At 44.7% G+C, this 27924-nt stretch overlaps 1 protein-coding gene across 3 annotated transcripts in view; it reads left to right on the forward strand.

Moving 5' to 3' along the window:
* The window catches only part of dym (dymeclin), a 782339-nt gene that overhangs the window by 125454 nt on the left and 628961 nt on the right, over window positions 1–27924 (forward strand). For all 3 annotated transcript variants that reach the window (XM_072497436.1, XM_072497434.1, XM_072497435.1), the window contains exons 4-7: window positions 7548–7600; window positions 8552–8645; window positions 12113–12246; window positions 18598–18670. In XM_072497436.1, the coding sequence (XP_072353537.1) occupies window positions 7548–7600; window positions 8552–8645; window positions 12113–12246; window positions 18598–18670 (354 nt within the window). The remainder of the gene's footprint in view (window positions 1–7547; window positions 7601–8551; window positions 8646–12112; window positions 12247–18597; window positions 18671–27924) is intronic.

The raw sequence follows: 27924 nt of genomic DNA on the forward strand, positions 1-27924 counted from the left end.
ATCCAATAAACTTTTAAATGCCCTCAATGTTGGCGAGTTCACTACTGTAGCAGGTAGGGCATTCCACGGCCTCACTACTCTTTGCGTAAAGAACCTACCTCTGACCTCTGTCCTATATCTATTACCCCTCAGTTTAAAGTTATGTCCCCTCGTGCCAGCCATATCCATCCGCGGGAGAAGGCTCTCACTGTCCACCCTATCCAACCCCCTGATCATTTTGTATGCCTCTATTAAGTCTCCTCTTAACCTTCTTCTCTCCAACGAAAACAACCTCAAGTCCATCAGCCTTTTCTCATAAGATTTTCCCTCCATACCAGGCAACATCCTGGTAAATCTCCTCTGCACCCGCTCCAAAGCCTCCACGTCCTTCCTATAATGCGGTGACCAGAACTGTACGCAATACTCCAAATGCGGCCGTACCAGAGTTCTGTACAGCTGCAACATGACCTCCCGACTCCGGAACTCAATCCCTCTACCAATAAAGGCCAACACTCCATAGGCCTTCTTCACAACCCTATCAACCTGGGTGGCAACTTTCAGGGATCTATGTACATGGACACCTAGATCCCTCTGCTCATCCACACTTTCAAGAACTTTACCATTAGCCAAATATTCCGCATTCCTGTTATTCCTTCCAAAGTGAATCACCTCACACTTCTCTACATTAAACTCCATTTGCCACCTCTCAGCCCACCTCTGCAGCTTATCTATATCCCTCTGTAACCTGCTACATCCTTCCACACTATCGACAACACCACCAACTTTAGTATCGTCTGCAAATTTACTCACCCACCCTTCTGCGCCTTCCTCTAGGTCATTGATAAAAATGACAAACAGCAACGGCCCCAGAACAGATCCTTGTGGTACTCCACTTGTGACTGTACTCCATTCTGAACATTTCCCATCAACCACCACCCTCTGTCTTCTTTCAGCTAGCCAATTTCTGATCCACATCTCTAAATCACCCTCAATCCCCAGCCTCCGTATTTTTTGCAATAGCCTACCGTGGGGAACCTTATCAAACGCTTTGCTGAAATCCATATACACCACATCAACTGCTCTACCCTCGTCTACCTGTTCAGTCACCTTCTCAAAGAACTCAATAAGGTTTGTGAGGCATGACCTACCCTTCACAAAGCCATGCTGACTATCCCTGATCATATTATTCCTATCTAGATGATTATAAATCTTGTCTCTTATAATCCCCTCCAAGACTTTACCCACTACAGACGTGAGGCTCACCGGTCTATAGTTGCCGGGGTTGTCTCTGCTCCCCTTTTTGAACAAAGGGACCACATTTGCTGTCCTCCAGTCCTCTGGCACTATTCCTGTAGCCAATGATGACATAAAAATCAAAGCCAAAGGTCCAGCAATCTCTTCCCTGGCCTCCCAGAGAATCCTAGGATAAATCCCATCAGGTCCCGGGGACTTATCTATTTTCAGCCTGTCCAGAATTGCCAACACCTCTTCCCTACGTACCTCAATGCCATCTATTCTATTAGCCTGGGGCTCAGCATTCTCCTCCACAACATTATCTTTTTCCTGAGTGAATACTGACGAAAAATATTCATTTAGTATCTCGCCTATCTCTTCAGACTCCACACACAATTTCCCATCCCTGTCCTTGACTGGTCCTACTCTTTTCCTAGTCATTCGCTTATTCCTGACATACCTATAGAAAGCTTTTGGGTTTTCCTTGATCCTTCCTGCCAAATACTTCTCATGTCCCCTCCTTGCTCGTCTTAGCTCTCTCTTTAGATCCTTCCTCGCTACCTTGTAACTATCCATCGCCCCAACCGAAACTTCACACCTCATCTTCACATAGGCCTCCTTCTTCCTCTTAACAAGAGATTCCACTTCCTTGGTAAACCACGGTTCCCTCGCTCGACGCCTTCCTCCCTGTCTGACCGGTACATACTTATCAAGAACACGCAGTAGCTGATCCTTGAACAAGCCCCACTTATCCAGTGTGCCCAACACTTGCAGCCTACTTCTCCACCTTATCCCCCCCAAGTCACGTCTAATGGCATCATAATTGCCCTTCCCCCAGCTATAACTTTTGCCCTGCGGTGTATACTTATCCCTTTCCATCATTAACGTAAACGTCACCGAATTGTGGTCACTGTCCCCAAAGTGCTCTCCTACCTCCAAATCCAACACCTGGCCTGGTTCATTACCCAAAACCAAATCCAACGTGGCCTCGCCTCTTGTTGGCCTGTCAACATATTGTTTCAGGAAACCCTCCTGCACACACCTGTACAAAAAACGACCCATCTATTGTACTCGAACTATATCTTTTCCAGTCAATATTTGGAAAGTTAAAGTCTCCCATAATAACTACCCTGTTACTTTCGCTCTTATCCAGAATCATCTTCACCATCCTTTCCTCTACATCCCTAGAACTATTTGGAGGCCTATAAAAAACTCCCAACAGGGTGACCTCTCCTTTCCTGTTTCTAACTTCAGCCCATACTACCTCGGAAGAAGAGTCCCCATCTAGCATCCTCTCCGCCACCGTAATACTGCTCTTGACTAGCAGCGCCACACCTCCCCCTCTTTTGCCTCCTTCTCTGAGCTTACTAAAACACCTAAACCCCGGAACCTGCAACATCCATTCCTGTCCCTGCTCTATCCATGTCTCCGAAATGGCCACAACATCGAAGTCCCAGGTACCAACCCATGCTGCCAGTTCCCCTACCTTGTTTCGTATACTCCTGGCATTGAAGTAGACACACTTCAAACCACCTACCTGAACACTGGCCCCCTCCTGCGACATCAAATCTGTGCTCCTGACCTCTATACTCTCATTCTCCCTTACCCTAAAACTACAATCCAGGTTCCCATGCCCCTGCTGCATTAGTTTAAACCCCCCCAAAGAGCACTAACAAATCTCCCCCCCCCAGGATATTTGTGCCCCTCAGGTTCAGATGTAGACCATCCTGTCTGTAGAGGTCCCACCTTCCCCAGAAAGAGCCCCAGTTATCCAGAAATCTGAATCCCTCCTGCCTGCGCCATCCCTGTAGCCACGTGTTTAAATGCTCTCTCTCCCTATTCCTCATCTCACTATCACGTGGCACGGGCAACAACCCAGAGATAACAACTCTGTTTGTTCCAGTTCTGAGCTTCCATCCTAGCTCCCTGAAAGCCTGCCTGACATCCTTGTCCCCTTTCCTACCTATGTCGTTAGTGCCAATGTGGACCACGACTTGGGGCTGCTCCCCCTCCCCCCTAAGGACCCGGAAAACACGATCCGAGACATCACGTACCCTTGCACCTGGGAGGCAACATACCAAACGTGAGTCTCTCACGCTCCCACAAAATCTCCTATCTGTGCCCCTGACTATAGAGTCCCCAATTACTAATGCTCTGCTCCTCTTCCCCCCTTCCCTTCTGAGCAACAGGGACAGACTCCGTGCCAGAGGCCCGTACCCCATGGCTTACCCCTGGTAAGTCCCCCCCCCCCCCCCACAAGTATCCAAAGCGGTATACTTGTTTCTCAGGGGAACGACCGCAGGGGATCCCTGCACTGACTGCCTTTTCCCAGTCCCTCTTACAGTTACCCACCTATCTCCAATCTTTGGTGTAACTAATTCCCTGAAGCTGCTATCTATGACCCCTTCTGCCTCCCGAATGATCCGAAGTTCTTCCAACTCCAGCTCCAGTTCCCTAACTCGGTCTTGGAGGAGCTGGAGATGGCAGCACTTCCTGCAGGTAAAATCAGCAGGGACACTAACTGCATCCCTCACCTCAAACATCCTGCAGGAGGAACATTGCACTCCCTTCCCTGCCATTCCTCTAACTTTCTACCTTTCTATCTGGCTAACAACTAAATTAAATTTTTTATAAAAAATAATAATAATATAATAAAATATGGTACTTACCTCAGACCAATGGGTTTTATTATTAGGTTAGAGGAGGAGGGCGGGTGGGAGACACTACACGTGTAGTGTCTCGGGTTTCCTCTCCACCAGAATTTATTGGTGAGGGTCTTCCCAGACGTCCGCGGGTCGACTTCCTGTTCCCGCCTAAAACACTAATTTTAAAAAAAAAATTCTCAGCTCCTGCTGAAATTGACTAACCAGCCAGCTCCACTCCCGCCAAAATCGACTGGCCTGCCCCTGCAAAGACAAGTGCTTTTAAAGGACAGACTTACCTCCCAGCAACCACTTCCGCACTGCTCCCGCTGAAACTGACTCACCAGCTGATTCTCACGCCGAAATCGACTGGCCTGCCCCTGCAAAGACAAGTGCTTTTAAAGGACAGACTTACCTCCCAGCAACCACTTCCGCACTGCTCCCGCTGAAACTGACTCACCAGCTGATTCTCACGCCGAAATCGACTGGCCTGCCCCTGAAAAGACAAGTGCTTTTAAAGGACAGACTTACCTCCCAGCAGCCACTTCCGCACTGCTCCCGCTGAAACTGACTCACCAGCTGTTCTCACGCCGAAATCGACTCGTTTGAATAAGGGGCCTGAAGGGGGAACGCACATCTGAGGCCATACATAGCCCCGTTTTTAACAATGGGGAGCTCTGCTCGCCGGAACTCCCCATAGTAGCGATGGCGTCCCGATCTCCGAGGCCATGAAAAGAATTCCCGACCTGACCCCCACCCCAACACTCACAGAGGGCAACCCCGGCCCGATCTCGCGTTCGCAAAAATGCCAGCTAGCAGTGCCAACCTGGCACCCTGGCAGTGCCACCTGGGCACCTTGACAGTGCCAGGCTGGCACCCAGGTGGCAGTGCCAGGCAGGCTGGCACTTCCAGGGCACCCAGGTGGCACCAGATTGCCAGGGCACCACCCTGCCCAAGGGGCATGCAGCAGGGGGGCTTTGATCCCCTTTTGGAGACCCCCACGAGTGCTGTTCCGTCTGGTCCCTGTTTGTGGGGACCCGTACCAAACGGGCTCGCCCGAGGTCCCCAAGGCGAATGGATTGAATCCCAAAGCCTCAGGTAACTCGTGAATCTGCACTTGAGAATAAGGCTTCCTGTCTCGCTCTAATATGCAGATTTGCCAAAAAGTGACCCCGCCTATTGTGGGTGGGATTCCCTTTGCAACATCTCGTGAGATTATGTTGAATCTCGTGAGGCGTTGCGAGTGGGGTAGATCCCAGGAGCGGGGTCTCCCAGCTTTCACTGGCCACGTTCCGCCACTGCATGATGCTTTTCTGGCGCAGCATGGCTGGAGGATTGTGCCCCAAATGTTTTTATTCATTTAAGGGATGAGGGTGTCGTTGGTTAAGCCAGCATTTATTGCCCTTCCCAGTTGCCCTTCAGAAGGTGGTGGTGAGCTGCCTTCTTGAACCGTTGCAGTCCATAGTGCTGTTAGGGAGGAAGTTCCAGGCTTTTGACTCAGTGACAGTGAAGGAACGGCGATATATTCCAAGTCAGGGTAGGAGTGACTTCAGGGGAACCTCCAGGTGGTGAGGTTATCATGTATCGGCTGCTCTTGTCCTTCTAGATGTTAGTGTTCATGCGTTTGGAAGGTTCTGCCCGAGGAACCTTGGTGAGTTCCTTCAGTACACAACGCTGCCAATTCTCGTCGGTGGTGGAGCCAATGTTGGAGCCGGGGAAGACTAATGAGGCTTTCAGGGAGTATTACGAGAAGTTATATAGGGCCGAGGCAGATGGTGGGAAAGGGGATATGGGGCGGTTTTTGGATATGCTGGAATTCCCAAGGCTGACTGAGGAGAGGAGGCAGGTGGTAGAGGAGCCGCTAGGGCTGAGAAAGGTGTTCACAAAAGGGATGAAGTTGGAAAGGCCCCGGGGCCGGACAGTTACTTGGTGGAGTTGTAAAGGTGTTTGCGACAGAGTTAGCATCACATTTACTGGGGATGTTTAGTGAGGAGTTGGAGAAGGGGGAGCTGCCGAAGACACTGACCCAGATGTCAATCATGCAAATCCAGAAGAAGGGGAAGGACCCTTTGGAGTGTGGGTCATATAGGCCCATATCACTGTTAAACACGATGTGAAAGTATTGGCTAAGGTATGACGGGGAGGATGGAAGGATGCATTTTGGGGGTGGTCGCAGAGGACCAAAAAGGTTTTGTGAAGGTCAGGCAACTCTCCAGTAACATTAGGTGGTTATTAAACATGATCATGATCCCGTCGAAGGGACGGGTACCGGAGGTAGTGGCCTCTATGGAAGAGGAGAAGGCCTTCGACCGGGTGGAGTGGCGGTTCCTGTTTGCTGACACAACTGTGTGGGAACCAGGGGAGACGGATGGCATATGTAGGAGGTGGAGAGAGGTGGGGTTGGTGAGGGCGAGGGGATGACATGTATAGGAGGTGGAGAGAACTGGGGTTGGTGAGGGCGAGGTATTTATATGTGGAGAAAAGGAAAGTTTGGAAGAGCTGCAGGAGAGGGTGGAGCTGCCGAAGGGAAGCAAGTTCAGGTTTATGCAAGTGAGAGACTTTGAGCGGAAGGAATGGAGAGGGTTTCCCAAGCTGCCGGAGGGTACCCTGTTGGAGTGGTTACTGCTCCCAGATGTGAATGGGGAGGGTAGGACTGGGGATAAATATGGGGTGGCTGGGGGGAACAGGGGGGAGCGCTGGGGCTGAGGATTAAGGAGAACAGGGAGGAGGAGCTGGGGGGGGGGGGGGGGATGGTGGGAGTGGTTGGAGATAGGATGTAGAGTGAGGTGATGCGTAGCGTGAATTCGACCTCCTTGTGTGCGAAGATGAGTTTGATTCAGTGTAAGGTGATGCATAGTGTGCATATGACTCGGGCGAGGATGAGTGGGTTCTTCCGGGGCTGGCAGCCGTGTGTGAAAAGTGTGGGTGAGGACCAGCAAATCATGCGCATATGTTCTGTGGGCTGCGAGAAATTGGAGAGATACTGAGAGGCGGGTGTTTAGGATGTTATCAAAGAGTGTCGAAGTAGAGGCCGGGCCAGACCCTAGGGTGGCGATGTTTGCGGTATCGGAAATGCCGGACCTGATGGAGGGGAGGAAGGCCGACGTTGTGGCCTTCGTCTCTCTTGTTGCCCGGTGAAGGATTCTGTTGGAATGGCGGTCGACAATGTAACCGGGGGTGGTGGCCTCGCTTGGGGGACCTGAACGTCTTTCTCCAGCTGGAAAAGATCAAGTTTGAATTCAGAGGGTCAGCGGACGGCTTTGAGACACAGTTGGGACTGTTCATGACCATGTTTGAGGAATTGTTCGTCGTGGGGAGGGCGGGTGAAAAGGGGGAAAAACTTTCACAACTGAGGTGAGGAGAATGTTTTTTGACTTATTTATGTTTCTGTACTTTTGGAATAAAATAAGTTTTTAAAAAAAGAAAGTAAGGATTCCATTTGAAATCCTTCTAATTCTCAATGTTGGTATTAAAGTATAAAGCTGATAAGTTTGAAATTTGACATTCTTGTGTTTGTCCTGCCAAGTACCAGCAAAGCTTTGGCAACATCTCTCTTTTAGCGATATTCATATTCTAAGTTATTTCTCTTAATACCTCCATAAGATCAGCAAAGTAAATGTACACATGTTGATAGATAATGCAAAATTATGTTGTTACAAGTTGTGTAACTGTTATATTTTCCTCCTATTACAGTGCTGATACACAGCTCTTGGAAGAGGCAACACTTTCGATCTCCAAATCATTAAGTAAGTGTGTTTGTAATTTAAATCGCTTGACTTTCAGAATTTTCCAATTCTTCTTGATGACGTCATTAACAGAAATGTAATTAAACTTATTGCTTCCATTTTGGTTTCTTGATGTCAATGGTTTAATCAACTGGAAGAGTTCAAATTCAATCAGTGGTTAACACTGCTGCCTCACAGCGCCAGGGAACCGGGTTCAATTCCGGCCTTGGGTTACGTGTGTCGTTTGCACTTTTCCCCCCCGTGTCTGTGTGGGTTTCCTCCGGGGGCTCCAATTTCCTCCCACAGTCCAATAATATGCAGGTTAGGTGGATTTCCATGTTATTTGTCCCTTTGTGTCCAAGGATGTGTAGGTTAGGTGGGGATACCGGGATTGAGCAGGGCTGTAGGCCTCAGTGGGGTGCTCTTTCAGAGGATTGGTGCAAATACAATGGGCCGGATGGCCTCCTTCTGCACTATGATTCTCTAAATCCACAAGTAATGCTGAGTTAAGTGATTTCACTTAAAGCAGAAGTGGAACGTCTGAGTGCGTGAGAACTGAGTTCCACAGGATGGAGGGGTGGGTCTTGGTGATGATTTCCATTCTCTACCAATCCCGGTCGGAAAACAAACATGCAAACATTGACCAATTTTCTCTCCGCTCAAATCGTCTACTTTTATTGTTTAGCATTGTGCAAGAAAAATCATCATTTGGGCAATGTCCTGGAGAGGGCTGATAGCTGTAGCATTGTAGTCTATTGTGTTGTGCTATCAAAACATTTTAATCCTTGATCTTTATTAAACCCTCATTTACTACATTAATTTAATTGAGAAAATATTTAGTCTACATACTGTGAATTTGGATTAAGTTTATAAATTTGTTCTTGAATGAGCACTTTCAAAAGATGTCACCAAATACCTTGCATGTTCTTAATGTTCATTAAAAGTGACTGCGTTTTTGTATTTTTCTTTCAGTTGAGAACAATTCTCGGACAGAGAACTTACAAGCTCTTGTTAAGATTTTCCTCAGTAGAACCAACGAATTAAAGATCTCAGCTGAATGCCAAGAGTAAGTCAGGAAAGAATGATTGATATGCAAAGCTTCAAAGTTACTTTATAAAGACAAATTGACGGATTCTGCACCAGCGTTATTACGGCTATCAATTTCTCTCGGACTAACTTTATTTCAATCAAAATTTTGCTCAAGCTTGCACTCTGGTGAAGACACACCAGTTTTGCAGAGCCTGAAATATATATTTTGTTCTATGGCATCTAGTGCAAATTTTGCTTCCAGGTTAATGTTAACCTCCATCCCATTCTTGGGGACAGATGTCATAATAATCATGTTTATTAGTGTCACAAGTCGGTTTACATTAACACTTTAATGAAGTTACTTTGAAAATACCCGAGCTGCCACACTCCAGTGTCTGTTCAGTTACACTGAGGAAGAATTCAGAATGTCCAATTCACCTAACAGGCATGTCTTACGGGACTTGTGGAAGGAAACCAGAGCACCACGCATACACTGGGAGAACGTGCAGAATCCGCAGAGAGTGACTCAAGCCGGGAATCGAACCTGGGTTCCTGGCACTGTGAAAAAACAGTGATAACCACTGTGGTACCATGCCGCAATTGTGGAGGCGAGTCAAGCAACTTCTACAGTAATGGCTTCACACTTGATTTTTTGACAATTAATTCAATAAATGAAGTTTCTAAATGCATGGGACAACTATAGCATTCATTCTTTTACACAAGTACATAAAACGGTCATTGTTAATATTCTATTTAGTTCAATGAGCTTTAAGGATTTTTGACCCAGAAGCAGAGCAGTGAGGAAATGTTCTTTTGTTAAAATGCCAAGAGTAAATGGGGATAGGCAATAACTGCTGGGCTAGCTAGCGATACCCACATTCTGTAAGTGAATTTAAGAAATCTATAATTGTTTTTCAGAATGTTTGGAAATTACTTTTAAGAGTTTGCATCAGCTGTAAAGGGATCAATAGTAATTTTTTTGGATAATGAGTATCGATCCATGTATCTGGTGACTCTTAACCTGGAAGTACTACCAACAGGAAAGTAAGATATTAAAAAAGCCATTGTGGACAGGCACGCACAATGAAAACTGAGAAGGAAGCTACTTCTGTAAAGAGCAGAGAAGGCACATTTACTGTGACCTATGTGTGTGCATATAATGCAGTTAAACAAGACAAAAAGCTGAAGATGGGGTTAGAGCAGAAATGGACAATTCTACGGCTTTGCTTCAGCTTTGCCAGAGTCAGGCTGATCAACTGTCCCAGATGTTCTGGAACTGTCCTGTAATTTAGCTTTCTGCCCCAGGTTAGGCCTCTCCGTGCAGGGATTTGTCCTGGATTTCTTATATGTCCAGACATCCTGAGCGAAATTCTCCATCCCGCCCCGCCACATTTCTGCCCTGACCCGCCGGCGGGATGCTCCGTTACACCGGCCGGTCAATGGGGTTTCCCATTGTGGGGCAGCCCACGCTGTCGTGAAACCCCCGGGTGCCGGCAAAACGGAGACTCCCGCCGGCGGAGAATGACGCCCCCTGTGTCTGTACATGCTCAAGGTCTCACCCCACCCCAGAGGCAATGATTCCATTATTTTATTAACCAAGAGTTGGTCACCCTGTCTATTTGCTGGGCAGGAAGAAAATCAGCTACAGTCCTTGCTACTAATCCTTTAACCCCTTTTTGAAAATACCCAAGCGTACAGAATCAGGCTCAGCTTGAAGCCCAAAGCACCAAATACCCTGCCCATATTCAATGTTTTGGTTTGCGCATTTAGAATAGGTGCTTGAAATGGATACTATATGGCCCTTGAATTCAAAGACGTTATCAGTTGCATTAACCATACTCTGAGAGAAAGGCAACATCCTTCAACATCCTGTTTACATGGAACATGTTATTAACAAGTGGAGCTGCAACTGTTTTGTATGGTTATATTAGTGAAAGAACTGCACGGAATTCATTAAATCTGATGTTTTTGAATCAAAGCTTCTATTCCCTTCACAGAAATCTATGCAAAATGATAGGATGCAGCCATAGAATTTTGGGGAAGTCCGATGTAGGCGTCACTGATTGGGCCAGTATTTATTGCCCATCCCTGAGGGCAGTTGAGAGTCAACCACATTGCTGTGGATCTGGAGTCACATGTAGGCCAGTCCAGATAAGGACAACAAATTTCCTTCACTAAAAGGACATTAGTGAACCAGATGGATTTTTACAACAATCGACAATGGGTTCATGGTCACATTTGGACTTTTAATTCCACATTTTTTTATTGAATTCAAATTTCACCATCTGCCATGGTGGGATTTGAACCCAGGTCCCCAGAGCTTGACTCTGTGTCTCTGGATTACGAGTTCAGTGACAATACCACTATGCCACTGCCTCCCCTGATCAGATCATCTGTTGCACTTCTTTGGATGGGAGAACATGGCACAACCATCGGACAGCCGATCCATGAGCTTTGGTGTTGGTCAACTAGTAAAAAATGTAAATGTGCAAATATCAATGTTGAGAATAACCTTGGGTGGTACGCGAATTGAACTTGCGCTGTTGGCCTCACTCCGCATCACGAACCAGCCATCCAGCCAACTGTGCTAACTGACCCCCTCCCATCAGCATACAGAGGTTTTCTGATCAGGGCATATCACACCTTGGCCTTGGCTTTCAGCCTTGATAAGTTGAGGAGTTTTCTGCCTGATCCTGTTTGAAGGTTCATTCTTTCCATGTTACAGCGCCAGAGTCCCAGGTTGGATTTGCGGCTTGGGCCACCGTGTGTGTGTAATCTGCACATTCTTGCCGTGTCTGCGTGGGTTTCCTCCGGGCGCTCCGGGTTCGTCCCATAAATCCCGAAAGACGTGCTGTTAGGTAATTTGGCCATTCTGAATTCTCCCTCTGTGTACCCGACCGGGTGCCGGAATGTGGCAACTAGGGGCTTTTCACGGTAACTTCATTGCAATGTTAATGTAAGCCTACTATAATAATAAAGATTATTATTATTGTAATATAGAGAAAGCATAGATTAGTAGGTCAGAGAAAAATACACCAAACAAAGTAGGGGTGACGGCACCACTCTGTTTCATCCCATTCTCGATCTCAACATTGTCAGAAGCAGAGCCATTGAATTACATGGTGCCATGCATTTATCATAGTACTGTAAGAATGTGAAGCTTGAGATGATAACGCTGTTGAGTAACTGGTTAACCCATGATGGTTTTAATTATTTTAAATAGGAACCCCATTGTGTGACATTATAAAAAATCATTCTGTGACATCTTTGTGTAGAACTTTCTGGCGTGCACTAATTATTTCCACAATATTAAGTCATCAAAATATGTAAAATCATTTTGCAAAATAGGCACCATTATTGAGTCAATGCAGCTAAATGCATAACAGTTATAGAAAATAATTTATTGTTACTCGTATGTAATATTCAGTATTTTCTAGTGTGATTTATGTTAACTAGTTGTAAATTGCATATTCATAATTCTCGTTTGTGTTTTTCCCCCATCAGCCAGCTGTTTATTTGGCAGGCCCACAATGCCCTGTTCATCATTCGCTGTTTGTTGAAAGTTTTTGTCAGCCAAATGCCTGAAGAGGAGCTACAACTTAACTTTACTTATCAAGAGAGGACATCATTATCTTATGGTATGCAAAACGAAGAAGAAAAATTCTAAACTTAAATCTTTAACTTTATTATAGTTTATTTAGCTCTCTTGTGTCATGTTCAGGAGTTTAACTTGAGTCTTAAAATTTTTGTTTTACTGTTTATATTGCATTGTGTATTCCTTAAAAATATCTTCTAATCTCCTGCATTTATTGACTCATTGTAGGCTTCATTTTTATGGTTCTTAGTTGTGTTAATGTTGGAATCCTGTTACAATGAAGTACAATTTTAATTTGTAAGTGAGACCAGTTGTTACGAAAGAACAAAAAGGTACAGCACAGGAACGGGCCATAAGGCACTCCCAAGCCTGCGCCTACCATGTTGCCCGTCTAACCTAAAACCTTCTACACTTCCAGGGTCCTGTATCCCTCTATTCTCATCCTATTTATGTATTTGTCAATGCCATATACTTTCTTGACTACCTTCTCCACCTGCGTTTTTACTTTCAGTGACCTGAGAACCTGCACACCCAGATTCCTCTACCTGTCAATACTCTTTAGATTTCTGGCATTTACTACATATTTCCTACCTGTATTAGACTTTCCAAAATGCATTACCTCACATTTATCTGGATTAAACTCCCATCTGCCATCACTCCGCCCAAGTTTCCAACCTTCTATATCCTGCTGTATACTCTGACAGCCCTCATTGCCCTCCATTCGGAAAAGCACATTTCCACTGCTACCCTCAGTCTTCTATGACCGAGCCAGTTCTGTATCCATCTTGCCTGCTGATCCTGTGTCCTCTGAACACCTTCTGTACCAGTCTGCCATGAGGGACCTTGTTGAAGGCTTTACAGAAGTCATATAGACAATATCCACTGCCCTACCTTCACCAATCATCTTCATTCCTTGCTTGAAAAATACGATAAGTTAGTGAGACACCACCTTCCCTTCACGAAACCATGCTGTCCCTCGCTAATATGTCCACTTGCTTCCAAATGGGAGTAAATCCTGGCTTGAGGAATCCTCTCCAATAATTTCCCTACCACTGTCGTAATGCTCACCGGCCTGTAATTTCCTGGATTATCCTTGCTACCTTTCTTAAACAAAGGAACAACATTGGCTGTTCTCCAGTCTTCTGGGATCTCACCTGTAGCCAACAAAAATTTCTGTCAATGGCCCAGCAATTTCCTCCCTTGCCTCCTTCAGTAGTCTGAGGTAGATCCCATCAGGCCCTGGGGTCTCATCTACCTTAATGTTTTTCAAGACACCCAGCACCTCCTTTTTGATCTCAGTGTGACCCAGACTATCTAGACACCCTTCCCCAGACTCATCATCCACCAAGTCCTTCTCTTTGGTGAATACTGATGCAAAGTACTCATTCGTGGTGGCACAGTGGTTAGCACTGTTACTTCACAGCGCCAGGTACCTGGGTTCGATTCCCTGCTTGGGGTCACTGTCTGTGCGGAGTTTGCACGTTCTCCCCGTGTCTGCGTGGGATTCCTCCGGGTGTTCCGGTTTCCTCCCACAAGTCCCGACAGACGTGCTTGTTAGGTGAATTGGACATTCTGAATTCTCCCTCAGTGTACCCAAATAGGTACCGGAGTGTGGCGACTAGGGGATTTTCACAGTAACTTCATTGCAGTGTTAATGTAAGCCTACCTGTGACACTAATAAAGATTATTATTAGTACCTCGCACATTTTCTCTGGCTCCATGCATAGCTTCCCTTCCCTATCCTTGAGTGGGCCAACCCTTTCCATGGCTAGTGTCTTGCTCTTTATGTATGTATAAAAAGCCATGGGATTTTCCTTAATCCTGTTTGCCAATGACTACTCATGAACCCTTTCTTAAGTTCCTTCCTACTTTCCTCATATTCCTCATGGGTTTTGTCTGTTCCCAGCCTTCTAGCCCTTACAAATGCTTCCTTTTTCTTTTGGACTAGGCTCACAATATCCCTTGATATCCAAGGATCCCGAAACTTGCTATACTTATCCTTCTTCCTCCCAGGATAGTCCCCAATACTAAGTCCAGTATGGCCCATTCTCTAGTTGGACGATATTGTTTCAGGAAGCCCTCCTGGATGCTCCTTACAAACTCTGCCCCATCCAACCCCCAGCACTAAGTGTGTCCCTAGTCAATATAGGGGAAGTTTAAAATCTCCCACCACAACAACCCTGTTGCTTTTACACCTTTCCAAAATCTACCTACATATCTTTTCCTCTATCTCCCGTTGGCTGTTGGGAGGCCTGCAGTAAACCCACAACATTGTGACTGCACCCTTTCTATTCCTGAGCTCTACCCATATTGCCTCGCTGCATGAGCCCTCTGAGGTGTCCTTCCGCAATATGGCTGTGATATTCTCCTTAACTAGTAGTGCAACTCCCCCACCCCTTTTACATCCCCCTCTATCCTGCCTGAAACATCTTAAATCCTGGAATGTTTAGCTGCCAGTCCTGTCCCTCCCTCAGCCAAGTCCCTGTAATGGCAGCAACATCATAGTTCCAAGTACTAATCCAAGCTTTTAGGATCATCTGCCTTACCTGTCATACTTCTCGCATTGAAACAAAGGCACTTAAGACCACCAGTCCTGCTGTGTTCAGCAACATCTCCCTGCCTGCCCTTCCTTCATGTCTTACTGGCCCTATTCTCTAGATCCCCCTCAGTTATTTCACCGTCTGACCTATTTATTGCTCCGGTTCCCACCCCCCTGCCACACTAGTTTAAACTCTCCTGTGTGACACTAGTAAACCTCACGGCCATGTTTTTATGCCCCTCCAGTTTAGATGCAACCTGTCCTTTTTGTACAGGTCCCTCCCATCTGCTCTGGAAGAGATCCCAATGGTCCAGATTATTTGAAACCCTCCCTCCTACACCAGCTGTTTAGCCACATGTTTAGCTGTACTATCTTCCTATTTCTAGCCTCAATGGCACATTGGACAGGGCATAACCCTGAGATTACAACCCTCGAGGTTCTGTTTTTTAACTTTTGACCTAACTGCCTGAACTACTGCTATAATAATAATCTTTATTGTGACAAGTAGGCTTACATTAACACTGCAATGAAGTTACTGTGAAAAGCCCCTAGTAGCCACATTCCGGCGCCGGTTTGGGTACACAGAGGGAGAGTTCAGAATGTCCAAATTACCTAACTGCATTCCTTCGGGACTTGTGGGAAGAAACTGGTAGATCTCACGGTAGATCTTGTCACTCTTCCTGCCTATGTCATTAGTACGATTATGTACCACGACCTCTGGCTGTTCACCCTACAGCCTTCAGAATGGCCCCTGCCCGTTCAGAAAAATCCTGGATTCTGACACCAGGGAGGTAACATACCATTGTGTGGTCTCCTTGACGTCCACAGGAGTGCATATCTGTGCTCCTGACTATAGAGTTCCCTATTAACCATTGCTCTTCTGTGCTTTGTCCCTCCCTGCTTAACAGCAGAGCCAACCGTGGCACCACTGTTCTGGCTGCTGCTGCTGTTTTCCTCTGATAGGCCAGTATCCAAAATGGTATACCTGTTAGAGAGGGGGACAGTCACAGGAGATTCCTGCACTGATTGCCTGCTCCTTCCACTGGTCACCCATCTATCATCTTGCACCTTGGGTGTAACCATGTCTCCAAAACTCCTGTCTCTGACATTTCTGCCATCTGCATGCTCCTTAGTGCATCCACTTGAGGTTCTGATCGATCCATGAGGTCTGTGAGGAGCTGAAATTGTGTGCACATCCTGCAGATGTAGTTGTTCGGAATGCTGGAGGCTTCACAGACCTCCCACATCTCACAAGTGAAGCATTTTACCCCTCCAACTGCCTCTAATGTTGTTGAACACAGTAGGACTGGCGGACTGAAGTGCATTTGTTTCAATGCGAGAAGTATGACGGGCAAGGCAGATGATCCTAAGAGCTTGGATTAGTACTTGGAACTATGATGTTGCTGCTATTTCTAGAACTAATTAATTAATTAAAAAAAATATATATACTTACTAAATTAAGATAAGTTTCAGTTAACTATATGTTTCCTAGTACTAAATTTATACGATAAATGTAAAATGCTAAACACAGTAATCTCCTTCCTCTGGCTTAGATGTCCCTCTCCTTATTATTAAGTAATTAATTAATTATGTTTCATTTCCCATGATGTCACTTTTTCAATTGTTTTTCGCCCGAGGTCAGTCACTCTGTGTATTCACCGGCTGAAACTCCACCCACCGACTCTGATCCCAGTCAGCTGCACTCTTTGTAAACTCCCAGCTCTCCTCATGCTCTTTAAGAAAATGTAGGAAATGAAAATGGCACCTTGCTTCCTCCTCACCGAACTCTCTCAGCCACCAAACTCCCACTTTAGCACTCTAATGCAGCCTGAGATCAGCACTGTAAGATGGCTCACTTTTATACCGTTTGACTTTAGCCAATGAAAACTAGCTTAATCCAGTTATCTAATTAACAAGTTGCAGCTGCAAACAGAGCATGAATGAACTCTTTTTAAAACCCACCTTCTTCCAACCCAAACAGCAAATTTTAAGCCAATTTACTGAATAAAAAGACGAGACTTTAGATAGAAATGAACCCTTAATTAACCTTTAATTTCTCTCAGTCACGAAACTTCCACTTTAGCACTCTAATGCAGCCCGAGGTCAGCACTCTAGTGCCAAAAAAAACTGTTGTTAGTATGAATATGTACCACGACCTCTGGCTGTTCACCCTACCCCTTCAGAATGGCCCCTGCCCATCCAGAAAAATCCTGGACTCTGGACCAGGGAGGCAACGTACCATTGTATGGCCTCCTTCACGTCCAAAACTAATTGGGGAAAAATTAAGAAATTATTCTTAAGTATTTAAGAACTGGTTTACACCGGTGTAAGGCGTGTAAAAGGGGAGGCTGTGTCTGTGCTCTTGTGAATAAACCTATGTTAAGGGAAAGACTGGCTCCAGATTTGTCATTTACTGAATGTATGAACAGTGACTTTAACAACCTGTGCAGGTACCTTATCCCAGTGACCCTTTAGAGTAAGTCATCGCAAGTGGCACAAAGCTGAATCTGATCTTATTTTTGCCTTATTGGAAAACCCAGGGGCATAGACATTAGAGTTACTAGCTGCTTCCTCCGTACCGGAGGCACTAAAGCCAAATTTTAGTACTCTTGACTGTAGAGACGCCCCTGCATAACGTGTTTAGAAGATATTTGCTAAAAAGATGAAAGGAGATACTGCTGAAAGATGCTCGAGATTGTGTGAGGGGAAAGAACGATAGCGAAAGTAACCGTATTACAGTAAATGATGTAGTACCTGTCTACATTGACTCAATCATAAAATATCAGGTTTAGAATTATGCAGGAAAATATTGTTTTTCACTATTCTAGTGTTTGTCACTTAAAATGCAAATAACATGTATTCCTATTCATTTTGCTTATTTAAAGATTTCCAAAGCTGTTTTTATATTCCACTTAGTGGGTTGCTAGGGATTTATATAATCCTGGAAAACATCATCAAATACCCAAAGAACAGCAAACAAATCAAATTATTTTATTTGTGTACAGCAATGAATAAGTAAAGTTGTCAATTCCGATGGCAACAGTTAAGACTCTAGGAATCTTCATCTAATATCCTAGGATCTGAGGACCTCAGCTTGGGATCATGTGTCCTAAACAGTAAAATTTCCTTTCATGCTCTCTACTGGGACAACTTTCTTGAAATATCCATATACACATCACGAATGTAATTCAAAAGCAAAATATACATATTTCTTGTGATCTCTCCTGAAAGTGGTGAAGCATGATGGGATTATGACTACTGGTTTGAGACCCCTATGATAGCTTCCCTACGTGATAACTAATATTTAAGCCTAGATAGTGAATGTTGGTAAAATATCTGACTATGAGGAGTCCAATCTTATTGACCTTGACAGTTGGACACAGGCACTTTTAGCAGTGATCGCAGATTGTGATTGGAGCAGGGAACCTATGTATTAACGAATCATCCGTGCTGTTGGAATGTCACATGATTTGTAGTGACATCAGAGTGTTTGGGTGGGCTTCAGTTCCCCATCTTCGTTTGTATGAGCAACATCTCCAAATAAGCCTCGCATCATGTAAGAAATGAAGGTGGGTCTCACCTCCAAACTGTTTCTCTTAGAGGAACATTGAGAGTAAAACAGAAACCTGCTTGCTTTCCCTTCAGCCAACTTTTGCCTACTGGGGATCAGACTTGAGATATCCCTAACCTGCATTATCTTTGTACCAACCAATGTAAGTTATAAACAATTCTGAGTGTGTGTGGATCTGAGTTAGGTGATTGAATATTTGCGTATCAAAGAATGATTACAGCAATAAATATAAGGAGCATTTTACTGTCATTTGTATATTTATATACTTATTAAATCTGTTTCAGGGGCTGAGGCAGAAGATCTTCTGGAGGAATTGATATGTAATCTAGTACATCTCATTATTGAATTGCCTTTGTTGTAAGTTTTGTTTAATATACCATTTAGCTTGAGTTGTATAGTTTTTCCTGACATGTATTTAATGTGTAATAGCTTCAATTTTAGTACGATTTAATCTGCCTCCTTTTCTCCGTTTAGAGAGGTGAATGTGGTGGAACATTGGGTTAGTTAGTGCTTTTGTCCCCAGGATTTGGGTACAAGTCCAACCTAGTGTAATGTAATAAAAATTTCCTGTATCTGTTTGTAATGGAAGGTTGTTTTGTAATACTAAACTCTGTTTTTAGTCCGCCTGGTTCCTATTCAACTCTTATGTGCTCCACAATGGCAGATAATATATGCGCACAGAAGCCCTTAATCTCCAGAAACACCGTGTCCAATCTCCATGGGGGTCGTTGAGATGGGTCCAGTTCCAACATCAGGTCAACAAAATGTAGTGCATAATCCGAGATAGCGATCGCCGTGTACCCTGCCCCCTTCACCCCAGGAAGAAGAGACCTACCCACCACAAAGAAGTCAATCAAGCAGTAGACCCGATGGACCTGGGAAAATAAAGAAAACTCCTTATCCTTCGGATACATAAATCTCCTCGGGTCTACAAGCCAGATATACCGCACCGAATCGCACGTTGCTTTTGTACAAGGTGGCTTTGGCCTTGTTGAATGCCGCACGTCTTCTAGCCAGATCTTCTCCCATGTCTCGATATATCCTGACAGTGTGGCCCTTCCATCTAAAGTCTCAATGGTCCTTCCCCTTCATCAGGACCTGTTCCTTGTCTTGATACCTGTAGAATCTGACGATGATCACCCCTGGTGGTTCTCCAGACCAGAGCTTCTGTCGTAGCAACTGATCGGCCCCATTCAACTCGGGAGGGGATGGTAATCTCCCCTCCCCCACCATCTTCCCAAACATCTTGGACATATAGTCTGTGGGATCCGTTGCATTTTGAACTCCTCCGCACAGAAGCTTGCTTTCATCTCGGCCGTCCACGGAGAGGCCAAAGTTGCAGCAGGATATCCTGCCAATGTCGCCACCAAAGATGGCTTGCATGGCTTCTGAATCCGACGACGATTCTTTGCCCCACTGCTGCCTTGTATTATATTTTCTGGGCATTATTTTTATTTGGGGACCTTATCCTTTCAAAGTACTCAAATTGCCTGAAACATCACTCATAAACTGGGTGAAAAGGACCATAAACAAAGTATCCTGACGGGAGCACCGTGTGTGCAACTTCTCACCACATAGTCGCCAATGGAAGTTTGTCGATTGGCAGTGTCACACAGGATAGTTTGTGTGCGATTGACTCAGTAGATTGCGTTCATATTAGGTCAGGACTGAGAAAGTGATGGACCGGAAAAAAAAAGATTTTTAAAGCTTTGTGTAAAGGCCTGGAATTTCTCTCCTCCGGAAGAAAGATCATTGTGTGAGTTACCTCCAGGTCAACGCTGTTATTAATATTCTGGCAAGTTGCCAAGTTTTGTTGTGGGCCTATGAGGTGCGTAGTGTGAGTGTACACATTTTTTGGGTGGACAGAGGACAACAAAAGGCAGAACAGACATCGGCAAACCTTTTCTCAATCTACATTTATAAGCTTAAATCATTTTCTTCCAAATGTCAGCACCGACTGTTTCCAGGTTAAGTACAAGAAATAAGAGTAGTTTCAGAATAAATTTCTTTGTACTGTACCTCAAATATATGCTTTAAATGAACTAAAATGCTAGGAAAAAAAAAGTTGTTTGAGAAACTGAGCATGCCGGGCAGCTTCTGTGGGAAGAAACAGAGCTAACGTGTCAGGTCAAGTGATCTTTCGTCAGTTGATGATCTTCCATCACTTAAAAAAAAATAGTGGGAACATTGCTTCCTGTATAAAATACTCTGGGATAAGGAATTGGGCAAGGAAGTGGAGTTGAGGTTAAAGATCAGCAATGATCTTATTGACTAACAGAGCACTTTGGAGGGGCTACAGAACCAACCGACTCATGCTCCTATTTCTTATGTGTTCATTTCTAATAATCTTTATTATTGTCACAATTAGGCTTATATTAACACTGCACTGAAGTTATTGTGAAAATCCCCCTGTCGCCACATTCCGGCGCCTGTTCGGGTACACTGAGGGAGAATTTAGAATATCCAATTCACCTAACAACACGCCTTTTGGGACTTGTGGGAGGAAACCGGAGCACCCGGCAGAAACCCACACAGACACAGGGAGAACGTGCAGACTCCCCACAGACAGTGACCCAAGCCGGGAATCGAACTCGGGTCCTTGGCGGATTGAATTGCAGGCCTAATGAATGGATTCATACAATTTATTGGGAAATGTCATATAATTTTAGAACAATAGAATGCACGAAAACCAGTGAAGAGAATATTATCTGTAGAAAGTAACAATTTATTCAATCATATTTATTCATCATATTAGCCTGGCTCATTCTATCCAATGTCAGATGAGAGCATGTTCTTCTGGTGACTTTTTTTAAGTGACTGCTCATTTTCACCTTTTCGGTGACTGTTTATTTTCATCAAACAATTTTGTGATTTTTCAGGATTATAATTCGCTGAAAACTTCCTTTTCAGTACTCAAAGATTTCAGGCGTGCTTGTACCTGTGCGTAGTTCACATCTGCAGCAAAATAAATCAAGCTAAAATGTAGCAGAGAGCAGCAACGTTTTTCCGTACTGACGGCTTTCATACCTCCCAAGTTGTTACTTTGTTACAACAACTGTATTCAGGAGGTGTGGGGTTGGTAAGGAGATTGGAGGAAGGGAAGAAACCACTTCTGCTATATTGTATTTCATGTATATGGCCAAACAAAACTAGTTGGGCAAACTGGGGTGTTTCATATTGCTTTAAAATACATAAACCGCTATATGGGCATAGCCACGTAACACCAACTTCATGGACTTCTTGATGTTGATGCTTTAGTTTTGAAGGAATTGGGGCCCTGTTGGCTAGCTGAAGTAAGTAGGCAGGACCTATTGCTTCTCAGCACATTGGTCCATGAATGTAAAGATCATGACCCGATTACTTCCTTGGCTTTTAATTTGCCAAGCTATTCTTTTTACTTTTCTTGATATTTGCTTATTCACCAAATTCCTAATATTTCTTTCTCAAACATTACATACATAGATACTTAGAAGATAGGAGCAAGAGGAGGCCTTTTGGCCCTTCGAGCCTGCTCCGCCATTCATCACGATCATGGCTGATCATCCAACTCAATAGCCTAATTCTGCTTTCTTCCCATAGCCTTTGATCCCATTCTCCCCAAGTACTATATCTAGCTGCCTCTTGAATATATTCAATGCTTTAATATCAACTACTTCCTGTGGTAATGTATTCCACATGCTCACCACTCTTTGTGTGAAGAAGTGTCTCCTTATCTCTGTCCGAAATGGTTTACCCTGAATCCTCAGACTGTGACCCTGGTTCTGGACACACCTATCATTGGTAACATCTTGCCTGCATCTACCCTGTCTAGTCCCTTTAAAATTCTATAAGTCTCTAAGAGATTCCCCCCTCATTCTTCTGAACGCCAGCGAGAACAATCTCAACCAAATCAATCTCTCCTCGTATAAGAGTCCTGCCATCCCTAGAATCAGTCTGGTAAACCTTCACTGCACTCCCTCGAGAGCAAGAACATCGTTCCTCAGAGAAGGAGATCAAAACTGCACACACTATTCCAGGTGTGGCCTCACCAAAGCCCTGTATAATTGCAGCAACACATCCCTGCTTCTATACTCAAAGCCTCTCGCAATGAAGACCAACATATCCATAGCCTTCTTTACCGTCTGCTGCACCTGCATGCTTACCTTCAGCGACTGGTGTGCAAGGACACCCAGGTCCTGCTGCACACTCCCCTCTCCCAATTTACAACCATTCAGGTAGTAATCTGCCTTCCTGTTTTTGCTTCCAAAGTGAATAACCTCACACTTCCAAATTTCACTGCATCTGCCATCGATTTGCCCACTTGCCCGACCTGTCCAGATCATGCTGTAGGATCCCTGCATCCTCGTCACAATTCACCCTCCCCTAATTTGGTATCATCTGCAAACTTTGAGATGTTACATTTTGTTCCCTCATCCAAATCATTAATATATATTGTGAATAGCTGGGGTCCCAGCACCGATCCCTGTGGTTTTGATTGGTTCTGTTGTGTATTCCAATCATTTTTTTGGTTTTTATTTCAAGTGATCAGATGTATGGTTTGCTGATGTTCAATAAAATATTTATATAGCAATTATAAATGTACATTATATGTTGATGTGGCAAAAGTCAGTCAACAGGAAGTAAAGTAAAGATTTATTGCTTTTGGGGAGGAAAAAATGACTGAACTGAAAATCTGGGCATGCAAATATCTTCTCTCTACCCAAAGACTTCTGTGGAAAATGACTTGTTTGCAGTGATCACAGATGAGACTATATTTTACAATTCTATGGAAACATAGGAAATAGGATCAGGAGGAGGCCATTTGACCCTTCGCTCCTGCTCCAGCATTCATTATGATCATGGCTGATCATTCAACTCAGTATCTGTTCCCACTCTTCCTCCTGCCCTCCCATATCCTTTGATCTTTTTAGCCCCAAGAGCTTTATCTAACTCCTACTTGAAAACATACAATGTTTTGGCCTCAACTTCTTTCTGTGGTAGAGAATTCCACAGGATCACCACTCTCTGGGTAAAGACATTTCTCCTCACCTCAGTCCTAAATGGTCTATCCCGTATCCTCAGACTGACCCCTGGTTCTGGACTCCTCTTTCATTATGAACATCCTTCCTACATCTACTCCTTCTAATCCTTTAGAACTTTATAGGTTTCTATGACTTTTCCCCTTCATTCTTCTGAACTCCAGGGAATACAATCCTAACTGACTCAATCTCTCCTCATACGTCAGTTCCGCCATCCCAGGAATCATTCTGGTAAACCTTCGCTGTACACCCTCCACAGCAAGAACATCCTTTGGCACATATAAGGAGACCAAAACTTCTCACACTATTCCAATTGTTGCCTCACCAAGGCCCTGTATAACTGTAGCAAGACATCCCTGCTCCTGTACTTGAATCCTCTCAGCTACGAAGGCCAACATACCATTTGCCTTCTTTACCGCCTGCTGCACCTACATGCTTGCATTCAGCGGCTGGTGTAGCAAGACACCCAGGTCTCGTTGCACATTCCCCTCTATCACTCAATAGTCATTTAGACAATCTGCCTTCCTGTTTTGCTACCAAAGTGGATAACCTCACATTTAGCCATATTATACTGCAGCTGCATTTGCCCACTCCCGCAACTTGCCCAAATCACATTGAAACATCTCTGCATCCTTCTTACAGCTCACCTTTCTACCCAGCTGTGTGTCATCTGCAAATTTGGAGATATTACATTTTGTTGCCTCCTCTCAATCATTAATATACATTGTGACAAGCTGGGGTCCTAGCACTGATCCCTGTGGTATCCCACTGGTCACTGCCTGCCATTTGGAAAAAGTTTATTCCTACTCTTTGTTTCCTGTCTGCCAAAAAAAGAAATAGTTTTCTTTACATTTCAATACATCATCCCCAATCCCATGTCCTTTAAAAAAATTTGGTGTATCCAATTATTTGTTTCCAATTAAGGGGCAATATAGCATGGCCAATCCACAAAACTTGCATATCTTTGGGTTGTGGGGGTGAGACCCACGCAGACACACGGAGAATGTGCAAACTCCTCACAGACAGTGACCTGGGGCCAGGATTGAACCCGGGTCCTTAGTGCCGTAGGCAGCAGTGTTAACCACTGTGCCACCGTGCCGGCCTAATCCCATGCACTTTAATTTTACACGCTAATCTCTTATGTGGAACTTTGTCAAAAGCCTTCTGAAAAAATTCATAAGATATAGGAGCAGAATTAGGCCATTCGGCCCATCAAGTCTGCCCCGCCATTCGATCATGGCTGATATGTTCCTCATCTGTTACCAACAATGTTACAGACCAAGAGCAGGATTGCAAAATCAACTAGAGTGTCTCCTCCCTAGAACACATGACCTAGGAGCAGGAGTAGGCAAGTTAGCCTCCTGAGCCTAAACACCTTCAATGTGATCATGGCTGATCCCATCCTGGCCTCAACTCCACTGTCCTGCCTGTTCTCCATAATCCTCTAGTCTCAGAATCAGCTACGCCACTCCACCTTGATGAAGAATTCTATCATATTACGGTTGTTCATCTTCAAGGAGCCTCCCACAACTAGATTGCCAATTATTCTTTTCTCATTACACAATACCTAGTCTAGGATGGCCTGTTCTCTAATTGGTTCCTCAGCATATTGATCCAGAAAACTATGCTTACTTCCTCCTCTTAATTCCTCCTCTACGGTATTGTTGCTCATTTGATTTGCCTAATCTGTATGCAGAGTTAACTCACCCATAATTACAAATGTCCCTTTAAAGCATGCGTCTCTAACTTCCTATTTAATGCCATTACCACTACAGTTTGGAGGGTCTATATACAAGTTCCATTAATGTTTTAGGCCCCTTGGTGTTTCTCCGCTCTACCCATACAAATTCCACATCGTTGGAGCTAATATCCTGCCTCACTGTTGCATTAATTTCCTCTTAAACCAGCAATGCATTCTTCATTTTGTGTCTCTTTCCTAAATACTGAATACCCCTGGATGTTCAGTTCTTATCCCTGGTCACCCTGCAGCTATGTCTCCATAATCCCGACTATATCATATCCATTTACATCTATTTGTGTGACTGATTCATCCACTTTATTGCAAATGCTTGGTGCATTAAGGCACAAAGCCTTAAGGCTTGTCGTTTTAACATTCCTTGTCCCGTTTCCATTATTTTTCATTTTTGGCCCTATTTGATTCTGGCCCTTAATTTCCATGCCTATTATTTTCCTTTCTGTTGTTTGGTCTTTTGTTCTTATTCTTGTTCCCCCTCCCCTGACTCCTTGCATAGGTTCCCATTCCCATTCCATTTTAGTTTGAACCCACCGCAACCACATCCCCTAGGTCATCAGTCCGGTCCTGCCCAAGTGCAACCCGTCCAGCTTGTACCGGTCTCTTTGTCCCAGGAATCTGAAAACCTCCTTTTCGCACCATTTCTTCTGCCAGGAATTCATCTGATATGTCCTGCTATTTCTGCTCTGAATAGCACTGGTAGTTATGCTGAGATCCAGCTCGAAGGGCCTAATGATCTAATTTCTACGTATGTTTTCTATGTATCACTACCTTTGAGGTCCTACCTTTCAACTTGCTTCCTATATTCTGCTTTCAGGACCTCATCTCTTTTTAAAATTCATGTTGTTTGCACCAATGTGTACCATGGCCACTTGCTGTTCATCTCCCCCTCCAGAATGTCCTGTAGCTGCTCTGAGACATCCTTGACTCTAGCACCAGGGAGGCAATATACCATTCTCGTTAACGGCCACAGAAATACCTATCTGTTCTCCTTACAATTGAATTCCCAATAACTATTGCATTCCCACGCTTTTTGTTTCTTTGCTGTGCAGCAGAGCCAACCAAGATGCAACAAATTTGGCTGCTGCTGCTTTCCCCTGAGAGGCTATTTCCCCACAATAGTATCCAAAGCGGTATATCTCTTTTACAGGGGACTGGCCACAGGAGATTCCTGCACTGCCTATCTAGTCATCTTTCTCTGACTGGTGGTCACCCATTCCCTTCCTGCCTGTGGAGTCTTAGCCTGTGGTGTGTCCACATTTCTGTATGTGCTATCCACAATATTCTTCACCTCGTGGATGCTTCACAGTATCCCCAGCCGCTGCTCCAGCTTTGATATCCTAGCTTCCAGGAGCTGCAGCTGGAGACATTTCCTGTACACCTGCAGGCCTGAGCGTTGGAAATGTGCCTGTCTTCCCACATAGTGCATGAGGAGCACACCACAGCTTTGAGCTCCCCTGTCATGACTTACTCATTTAAATTAAACCTTTTGGAAGATCCTTGGTATCAATTACTCTCGGGCCCTTCTTCTGTGTCCTTCGTTACTGCAGAATATAGTTTACAAACTGAATGTTAGCAGGAGTGGGATCTGAGAATGTTGTCAGGAACTGGATCAGGGAATGATGTTGGGAGTGGGGCCAGGGAATGTTGTCAGAAATGGGAGCAGGGACGTAGAGGTATAAATATGTAGACAGATTATAGCGAAATGTAGGAGCAATAGGGTGGTCGTGATGGGAGATTTTTACTTCCCCAACATTGAATGGGACTCGTGTAGTGTTGGAGGCGTAGATGGAGCAGAATTTGTAAGGAGCATCCAGGAGTGTTTTTTAGAGCAGTATGTAAATAGTCCAACTTGGGAAGGGGCCATGCTGGACCTGGTATTGGGGAATGATCCCGGCCAGGTAGCTGAAGTTTCAGTCGGTGATTACTTTAGGAATAGCGATCACAATTGCGTAAGTTTTAGAATACTCATGGATAAAGACGAGAGTGGTCCTAAAGGAAGTGTGCTAAATTGGGGAAAGGCCAAGTATAACAATATTCGGCAGGAGCTAGGGAATGTGGATTGGGAGCAGCTGTTTAAGGGTAAATCCACATTTGAAATGTGGGAGTCTTTTAAGGAAAGGTTGATCAGAGTGCAGGACAGACATGTCCCTGTGAAAATGAGGGATAGATATGGCAAGATTAGTGAACCATGGATGACGGGTGGAATTGTGAGACTAGCTAAAATGAAAAAGGAAGCATACACAAGATCTAGGTGACTTAAAACTGATGAAGCTTTGGAGGAATATTGGGAAAGTAGGACAAATCTCAAACGCAAAGAGGGCTAAAAGGGGTCATGAAATATCTTTGGCTAACACGGTTAAGGAAAATTCCAAAGGCTTTTATTCGTATATAAGGAGCAAGAGGGTAACTGGAGAAAGGATTGGCCCACTCAAAGACAAAAGAGGGAATTTATGCGTGGAGTCTGAGGAAATGGATGAGATTCTTCATGAGTACTTTGCATTGGTATTCACCAAGGAGAGGGACATGACGGATGTTGAGGCTAGTGATGGATGTTTAAATACTCTAGGTCAAGTCGGCATAAGGAAGGGGGAAGTTTTGGGTATTCTAAAAGGCATTAAGGTGGACAAGTCCCCAGGTCCGGATGGGATCTATCCCAGGTTACTGAGGGAAGCGAGGGACGAAAAAGCTGGGGCTTTAGCAGATATCTTTGCAGCATCCTTGAGCACGGGTGAGGTCCCGGAGGACTGGAGAATTGCTAACGTTGTCCCTTTGTTTAAGAAGGGTAGCAGGGATAATCCAGGGAATTATAGACCTGTGAGCTTGACGTCAGTGGTAGG

This window comes from Scyliorhinus torazame, chromosome 3, assembly GCF_047496885.1.
Source record: "Scyliorhinus torazame isolate Kashiwa2021f chromosome 3, sScyTor2.1, whole genome shotgun sequence".
Lineage (NCBI taxonomy): Eukaryota > Metazoa > Chordata > Chondrichthyes > Carcharhiniformes > Scyliorhinidae > Scyliorhinus > Scyliorhinus torazame.